Here is a 9,345-nt window from a genome sequence, read left to right as displayed (position 1 = left end):
CGACTTCATGATGAGAAAGAGGAGACTGCTGGGTGAGGACTTCCGAGCCTTGGCATCTTCTAGGTGGAGGGTAGTAGAGGACTTGGCTCTTTGCTCTAAAGGAGAGAATGGCAGTTAAATGGAAAGTTATGGACTAGGATATTATGCTGTTAGCTGAGAATGGGGTTTATCGTAGGGGTGACCGGAGAATGAAGGATGATTATAGGTACAGGGAAAGGAGGAACTTAAATTTCACGGTGAATAACACAAGATATATACCACATAAGATTGTGAGTCTCCCAGCACAGGTTCTTATCCAGTCTGGAAATAGGGTCTGATTTAGTCTAAAGCTCTCCTGTGATCTGGTCTGGGTCATATCTCATTTGGAAGTCTTATAATACACTTGATCAGTTTGGGACTAGCTTTATGATAGTCTTCAGGATTGGAATAATTCTGGGGATACCTTGCACTGTCTTAGGTTAGGCTACCTTGAAGCCAGCCTGACCCAAAATGATTTCTCTACTTCCTGGGATCTTTCCAAAACAAAACACAGGACCTCTACCTCCTGAACGTACAGACTTGAAACCGCTGACGCAGTGAGGCAAGCAGTAATAGGTGGGATGTTATCCTGATAGAATTTAGCCCTTAGGAGCCTACAGGGAGTTAAAGGGAAGATTTTAATATAATACTGAATTCTTGGTTTATGAGAGGATTAACCAATGGTTCTTTCTTCAGCTACCTCTTTTCGCCAGTGTTTTAGGGTAGAGTGCTATGTGCTAGAATTTACTCAGCTACTAGTTGGGAGTGTTCCTAAGACCCTTGTTTACAAGATTGAAAAGTCAAATGGGGAGGGGTATAGAATGAAGGGACCTCACTGAGTATGTCTTCTACATGCAGAAGCTACGATAGCCGTAACAAGCATGAGATCATCCGCTGCTTGAAAGCTTTTATGAACAACAAGGTAAGATATTTCCCATTCTCATTCAACCCCCATCGTGACCGCTGTTTTTTCTCTTCTGTTGGCAAACTCAAAAAGGGACCTAGGAATATGGGGTTCAAGGCTTCTAGCTTTCCCTTTTAGTACCGTAACTTTTTGATCACCACATACACATACTTTTATGGATCTTTTCCCTCAGTTGTAATGTCTGTTTCAGAGGATAGGCTTAATTTTCTTCTTCTGTTTATACTTTTTTTGCTAATTCTTAAACTTCCTGACCTGTAGTTATTATTTTTGGGAGGTTTACTTTATTTTCTGCTTATTTGTTGTTGTTTTTTCCCCAGTCTATTCCTACTTTACAATCTTTTCTTCCTTCCTTCCTTTCTTTTTCTTTCTCTCTTTCTCTCTCTCTTCCTCTTTTTCTTTTTTTGTCTGTTTAGTATTTAAACTTAGGGATCCTACAGTTATTTGTTCCTCAGTGCAAATCTGTCTTCCTCACTATTTAATTTTGTTATAATTATTCCACTGGCTTAGGGGGAACATTGAAAAGAAACATAAGAATCAAAGCTTTTATTCTTGGAAGACATAGAATTCTGTTGTGTCTGCTAGAAAATTATTTTGCTATGCTCATTTCTGTTTAGCTATATTGGAAAAAGTGTTCTACCCTGTATTAGTTTGCTAGGGTTGCTATAACAAAGTACTACAAACTGGGTGTCTTAAACAACAGAAGTTCATTTATCTCACAGTTCTAGAGGCGATAAGTCCAAGATAAGGTGTTGATATGGTTGGCTCCTTCTGAAGGCTGTGAGAGAGGTTATGTCCCATGCCTGTTTCCTAGCTTCTGGTGTCTTGCTGGCAATCTTTGACATTCCTTGGCTTGTAGATGCATCACCCCAATCTCAGCTTTTGTGTTCACATGGCGTTCTCCCTGTGTGCACATCTGTGTCCAAATTTCCCCTTTTTATAAAGATAACCGTTATATGGGATTAAGGGCCCACCCTACTCTAGTCTGACCTCATGGTAATCTAATTACACCTGCCAATGACACTATTTCCAAATAAGGTTACATTCTGAGGTAATGGGGGTTAGGACTTAAACATACGAATTTTGGGAGGAGGACCATTCAATCCATAAGAACCCGTAACCTTGTCCTTGGTTAGATGCTCTCATCTTTAAGCCTCCTTTTCTCTTTTTGTCCTACCAGTTTGGAATCAAGACCATGTTGGAGACAGAAGAAGGAATTCTGCTGCTGGTCAGAGCCATGGATCCTGCTGTTCCCAACATGATGATTGATGCAGCTAAGCTGCTTTCTGCTCTTTGTATCCTACCACAGCCAGAAGACATGTATGTGACTGGAATTATTTTTCTTCTCTATTTTTTTTTATCGTCTTCCTTAGTCTAGAGGAATATTAAGTTGCTTGGGTGTCCACTTAGTCTTAAATACTAGGTAAGACTATATTTCTTACATGAACACTGTGTATCTTAATAATTAAGAAAGATTGTTAAGAGATGGAAGCTGTTCTGCATGTACCACTGGTTATCAAAGGTACAGCAGGATCTCCTAGATCTCCATTAATGTCTGTATTGTCTAGGACAAGGGTTTCTTTTTACATTTTTTTTAAATTCAGAAGTAACACACCATTATTTTTAAAATTCAAACAACATAGAAGTATATGAGGTACAATTTAACAACGTCATCCCTTTGGCAAACCCTATTCTGCAGAGGTAACCACTGTTAATGGTGTGGTACAGTCTCATAGATCATTTTCTAGCACAGACAAATATTTACTAAATTCTAACACACCTGCCACTCCAAAAGATGGTTTCTTAGAATTAAGGAAAGATGGCTTATGCCTATAAAACCAATCTCATGTATAGGATAGATTTTTATTTTTGTGGAGGGGTTTGGTTTAACAAAAGCTAAATCATACCACCATTCTTTTCAACTTGTTTCTTTTTATTTAACAGTAGCTCTTGGACATTCTTCTCTGGCAGTACTTCTAGATCTATCTTATTATCTTTAGTGGCTGTTTAGCATTTCATACTCTGTACGTCCCATAATTTAATGATTCCTTCGTTGCTAGACTTTTAGGTAGAATTTTTTTTAGCACATTCTGACCCCTGCTCCAGATGATAAAAAATTTTATTATCAATTCTTGTGCATATATTCTTTGTACATATATTATTTCATATTTATGTGTTTATGTTAGATAGATTTTCTAGAAGTAAGCCAATGTTATGTGCATTAAAAAATTGGTACTGTTAAATGCCCCTCCAAAAGTTGTACCAATTTATATGCCATAGAACAGGGGTCTTAATTTGGTAAATATAGGTAGGAGTCTGGGGCGGATTTTAGGGAGTGCATTTTTCTGAAGAGATGGTCCTTAGTTTCCTGTTGATCTGGCCTCTGCTCCAGGTGATGAGAAGAAGAATGTGAGAAATCCAGAACATTGATAATGTCTGTTTCCTAACTGATCTATGCCTCTGTATAATATACCTGTTGTGTACCTGTCTGTGTCAGAGCACCCAACCAATTCTCTCCCTTTCCATACTCTCTGGCAGGAATGAAAGAGTTTTGGAGGCGATGACAGAAAGAGCTGAAATGGATGAGGTGGAACGTTTTCAGCCACTGCTGGATGGATTAAAAAGTGGGACCTCCCTTGCTCTCAAGGCATGTATACCTATGAAACTTGGCCCAAAAGTAGAATTCAAGATAGAAAGACTTAAGTTCATTTGACCTTTTAAGAGAACACATGGAGTGGTTGCCAATGATATATATTTCAGAGTTCTTTCTGAAGGGAAAATGATTACCCTTCTCTCCAAGAAGGCAGAGAAAGAACTGTCTTCCTCATTATGAGATGGAAAAAAGTCATGGTATTTATTTACAAGCTAGAAAAACAAGGCCTAGAACAAATTATACCATAGAATCTCTGGAATCCTTTAGACCTCTGAACTCTCCAGACCTGTGTTTAAACCAAGTTGTATTGCTCTATATAAGGAAGTCATTCTTGTAGTTTTTGTACTGAATCTTCTAGGTTATATTTGGGGGCCTCAGAATGCATGTAAAGAGAATGGAATCTTGATCTCTAGGAGTTAACATTGACACAGCTGCTGAATTTTCTTATTTTAGGTGGGATGCCTGCAGCTGATCAATGCTCTCATCACACCAGCTGAAGAACTTGACTTCCGAGTTCACATCCGAAGCGAACTGATGCGCTTGGGGCTGCATCAGGTGTTGCAGGTGAGATGCAACACTTCATTAGAAAGGCTGGGCTGGTTCCTTCCTGCTCTTATAACCCCATCATCCCTGGGAAGACTTTGGTTTTCAGTTTAAAAACCAGGTTGAGGGAGTGCCCTGGTGGTCTAGTGGTTAGGATTCAGCACTTTCACTGCCGTGGGCCAGGTTCAATCCCTGGTTGGGGAACTGAGATCCCGCAAGCCATGCGGCATGCCAAAATTTAAAAAATTTAAAAAAAAAAACAAAAAAACCAGGTTGAAATGTTTGGGTTTTTAACCAGCATAGGACACTTTTGGGTTCCCTGGCCTATACTTTTGCTGTTGACAGGACCTTCGAGAGATTGAAAATGATGATATGAAAGTGCAACTAAATGTGTTTGATGAGCAAGGAGAAGAGGATTCCTATGACCTGAAGGGACGTCTGGATGACATTCGAATGGAGATGGAATATCCTTTTACTGACTGGGTTGAAGACACAAGACATTCAGTTGCATTCAGTTGTAGATCCCTGTAAGGAATGGTGTGGAGTTGATGACTTACACGAGGGCATTAGCCCTGTCTTTGTAGATTAGGCAGGTGCCTTTTGATTGCCATTGGATATATTTACGTCATTGTGGACCAGAGAAGTTGGGAAAGGCGACCTGAGGGTTGCTCAACATGGAAGCAGCCATCAAAATTAGTATAGACCTCCTAGAACATGATAGCTTAGCTTATTAAGATGTAGAGCTGGTTTTGGGAGAACATAGACAAGTCAGGGAGTGAGGTTGTAATTTGCTCTCTTGTATGTTTCCATGAGACTGACGGGGAATAATTTGGTTACCTATTGATACTTGCCACAAGTGACTTTGAGGCAGTTACCTTTTTGTGTCTGTCTACTGCTCGATTTTCAAGCCAAGTACTAGGAGTTTTCTATCTCTGTGTATAGTACCCCCTGACTCACTGGTCCCCTGGCCAAAGAAAGTTTATAGAGCTTAAAGTTTAGGGCAGGGTTTACAGGAGGAACAGCTGTTAGAATAGAAGTGGCATCTTGCTACTTCTCCCGAGAATTGGGCAAGCTACCTGTCAAACATAGTTTCTAAATATATGCTTTCCTTAGCCTCTTCTCCTTTTCCACTGACTTCAGTGAAGTCTTCCAGATTCTCTTAAACACAGTGAAGGATTCAAAGGCAGAGCAACACTTCCTGTCCATCCTGCAACACCTACTCTTAGTCCGAAATGACTATGAGGCCAGGTAAGGTGGTATACCTGTGGGAAGTTTTGAATTTGAGCCTAAGTGGAGAGTGCAAACTTCTTATATTCGAAGATTGTCTGTAGAGAGAAAAGGAAAAGACAAAGACATGGATTAGAGTTCATTTTTAGTTTCAGACATAAAGGGAGTTGCCAGTTGTCCCTTTAATCCAACTGAAAGGCATCTCTGTGGAAGAGATGAGAGTGTATAAGGTGAACTGCCTCCCTCTTTTGGAATGGGATGGTGGGGTGGAGTGAAGATGATAGCAAAGGAAGGCAGCCATTTAAAGTTGATTGATGTTGGAACATGAGATTCAAGCAGTAGAGTAGAGATTCAGCAATAGTAGTATCCATCACAGGCAGGATCAAGCTCGAATTTTAGGTGGAAAAGGATTTGCACTCGGAGGCAGATGGCAAGAAGTTTTGACTATCTGAAGTAGATGGGGTAGCTGATGTGGAAGAGGGGGATTTCTTAGCATGGCAGCAATACTCTGTTAATTTTATGAAAAGGTCTTTTCCAGAACATTTATCCTCAGGTCCTTCTGCTGTCAAAGCAGTTACCTTTCTTGATCCTGAATACCAAAATTTTATTTTGGTTTTCCTTTAATAACCTTATTTTGTTTCTTCTGTAGACCGCAGTACTATAAGTTGATTGAAGAATGTATTTCTCAGATAGTTCTGCACAAGAATGGGGCTGATCCTGATTTCAAGTGCCGGCACCTCCAGGTTGATATTGAGGGATTGATTGGTAAGCATATTTTTCTGTCTGGTTCCATAAAACATTGCTTCTATCTTTCATTTTGCATCTTTCTTTCAGTGAAAATTTCAGAGAAGATACTTTTCTAGCCCCTGGTATTTCCATTTTCACCCTTTCTTAGGTGATATAACCAATATCTGTGCTAGGAATATATAGGCCTTTAGTTTATTTCTACATAATTCTAAAAATTTATCCTGTCTCATACACCACCCCATGTTTTGAAGGGACTTCAGCTATTGTCTGCTACTCCTGCTGGTCCCAGAGATTCATAAGTATTACTTGTAGGCGTTCTCTGTGCCACCCGACATGGTGGCCTCACTGCATAACAGGCACTCAGAAATTATATGTTGAACTTAACTGAAAGTTCCATTTCTTTGTCTAGTACAGAACATTAAGAAGGATAAGAAAAATAAACAAAAAGAACAAAGACTGCCCTTTGGTTATGTAGAAGGGCTTAGGCAGTGAGAGGGGAATACGAGAATTGGGAACTTGACTTCCTGACTGTTCGCCTTCTTTTTAGATCAAATGATTGATAAAACAAAGGTGGAGAAATCTGAAGCCAAAGCTACAGAGCTGGAAAAAAAGGTATGTATGAGAGATCAAAAATAATTGGCGTATATCTTTCTTTAAGGATTTTGATTTTTCTGACATGTGAAACAGTTACCTGTGATATATTCAGTGTTCAGCACACAGTAGCAGTTCCTAGGGGAACCCTTTCTGCTGTAGGTTACTCAGTGGAGAAAGTGGTGTGGATGTGATCATGAGGAACTAGTCAGTCGTGAGTTTGCACAGTTCTTGGGCCCCTGAGCAGGAGGAAAGACAGGTGACACTCTCATATAACATTGACAGCACTTGGGTTTGCTTGGCGACTCAGGCCTTTTATCCATAGAACAACAGGAACTGGAATATGTCTGAATTCTCTTTTTCTCTTTGATTAAGGACTCCTATTGTTTTTGTTTGTTTGTTTTTTTAATTTTTTTTTTTTTTTTTTTTTGCGGTACGTGAGCCTCTCACTGTTGTGGCCTCTCCCGTTGCGGAGCACAGGCTCCAGACGCGCAGGCTCAGCGGCCATGGCTCACGGGCCCAGCCGCTCCGCGGCATGTGGGATCTTCCTGGACCGGGGCACGAACCCGTGTCCCCTGCATCGGCAGGCGGACTCTCAACCACTGCGCCACCAGGGAAGCCCAAGGACTCCTATTGTCGATAGGTTTTTGATCCTTGAGAATCAAAATTGTGCACCTTAGCTGTCCTGGTTAAATGTCTTTAAAATCTTAGTTGTTGCTGTTTTTTAAAATAACTCCAAGTATAGATAGACTATGGAGATAATCCCTGGCTTCCCCTTCCTTTAACCTTGATTTTAAGGTCGAGATCATGGTGGCCTTTTTTCCAGGCATCCCTTGGGTCAGTGAGCTCAACAGATCAAGGATTAGCACAAAACAGTAAATTATGGGGACTAACACCTGGCCTTTGCTGAGTTGGAGAGCTTACTGGGAGCCTGATTTCTTTCTCCTCTAGCTGGACTCAGAGTTAACAGCTCGACATGAGCTACAGGTGGAAATGAAAAAGATGGAAAGTGACTTTGAGCAGAAGCTCCAGGATCTTCAGGGAGAAAAGGATGCATTGGGTTCTGAAAAGGAAAAAATTGCCACAGAGAAACAGAACCTGGAAGCAGAAGTGTCTCAGCTCACAGGAGAGGTAATATCTGAACAGAGAAGGCAGAGTGACCTGTAACTGCCATCAGCAGCCTCAGAGTGAGCTTGTGTTGGAGCAGGAGGACTCTGTCATCTTACTCCCAGGGAGGGTTCAGATACTAATAGGTAATCTAGTTAGATGGCACATATTTTTAAAATCATAAGCTGTTTTGTTTTGGAAGTAAGTAATACATAAGATGGAAAATTTGGAAAATACAGAACAACACAAAGAATAAATGAGTCACAGTACTACCCAGAAATAAAGATAATAGCCTTCTAATAAATTTAGGAGTAAATACTAAACAAACTGTTCTCATATTTGCTATTTTTCTCTTATTTTAGTCATCTGTGGACAGATTTATGCCCACACACTCTCTGCAGTTATAGATATTTATATGATCTGTGATACTTGATAACTTGATCACCTAGGTGGTTATATAATTACCTGTATAGCACATATGTTAATTACGTACCTAGAGTATTTGATTTACTTGATCTTTGCATTTTCTTTCTTTTTTAAAAAATTAATTTATTTTATTTTTGGCTGCATTGGGTCTTTGTTGCTGCGCGCGGGCTTTCTCTAGTTGCGGTGAGCAGGGGCTACTCTTCGTTGCTGTGTGCAGGCTTCTCGTTGCGGTAGCTTCTCTTGTTGTGGAGCACGGGCTCTAGGCATGCGGGCTTCAGTAGTTGCAGCACGCACGCTCAGTAATTGTGGCTCGCAGGCTCTAGAGCTCAGGCTCAGTAGTTGTGGTGCACAGGCTTAGTTGCTCCGTGGCACGTGGGATCTTCCCGGACCAGGGATTGAACCTGTGTCCCCTGCGTTGGCAGGCAGATTCTTAACCACTGCGCCACCAGGGAAGTCCCGATCTTTGCATTTTCTAATCAAAGGGAGAGTTTAACATAAACTTTGAAGTTGCCGTTTTAATGCAAAGCATACTGAACTAGGAACCTGAATTCTAGTTTTGTCTCTGTCACTAAATAGCTATGTGACTTTAGGTGGAGCCTTTCAACTGTCTGACTCCTTTCACTCCCTTCATGTGTAAAGTGAGAAGTTTGGATTAAGTAACTTCTTAGGTCCTTTCCAGCCCCAGTGGTCCCTGAAGTGGAGTGAGAAGTACTCCCATTGGTGTTATTTCTGTAGGTTGCCAAGCTGTCCAAGGAACTGGAAGATGCCAAGAAAGAAGTGGCTTCACTCTCCACTGCAGTTACTGCTGCAGCCCCTCCTAGCAGTGCTACTTTTCCCCCTGCCCCTCCTTTACCTGGTGACTCTGGGCCTGTCAGTCCCCCCTCACCCCCTTTACCAGGAGAGGTTAGCACAGCCTCCGCACCCCCTCTTCCTGGGGGTGGGGCCATTCCTCCTCCACCACCTCCTCCTCCTCCTCTGCCTGGGGGTGCCTACATCCCCCCACCCCCTCCTCTGCCTGGGGGTACCTGCATCCCCCCACCTCCTCCTTTGCCTGGGGGTGCCTACATCCCCCCACCCCCTCCTCTGCCTGGGGGTGCCTGCATCCCCCCAC

At 41.6% G+C, this 9,345-nt stretch overlaps 1 protein-coding gene across 1 annotated transcript; it reads left to right on the top strand.

Moving 5' to 3' along the window:
* Positions 1-6: 6 nt before the first annotated feature.
* LOC114886707 (protein diaphanous homolog 1-like) lies at positions 7-9,341 on the top strand (the record flags this gene model as incomplete). The annotated part of the gene is made up of 11 exons (XM_029207979.1): positions 7-32; positions 877-940; positions 2,121-2,260; positions 3,479-3,587; positions 4,047-4,157; positions 4,482-4,600; positions 5,268-5,384; positions 6,013-6,128; positions 6,658-6,722; positions 7,653-7,832; positions 8,970-9,341. Coding segments are annotated over exons 2-11 (1,341 nt in total), but the record flags the coding sequence as incomplete, so codon positions are not given.
* Positions 9,342-9,345: the final 4 nt, after the last annotated feature.

The sequence above is a fragment of the Monodon monoceros genome, unplaced genomic scaffold, assembly GCF_005190385.1.
Source record: "Monodon monoceros isolate NGI ecotype Baffin Bay Population unplaced genomic scaffold, NGI_Narwhal_1 Contig1465_ctg1, whole genome shotgun sequence".
Taxonomy (NCBI): Eukaryota; Metazoa; Chordata; class Mammalia; order Artiodactyla; family Monodontidae; genus Monodon; species Monodon monoceros.
The sequence above is the reverse complement of the archived record's forward strand: the minus strand, read 5'-3'. Positions and strand labels throughout refer to the sequence as shown.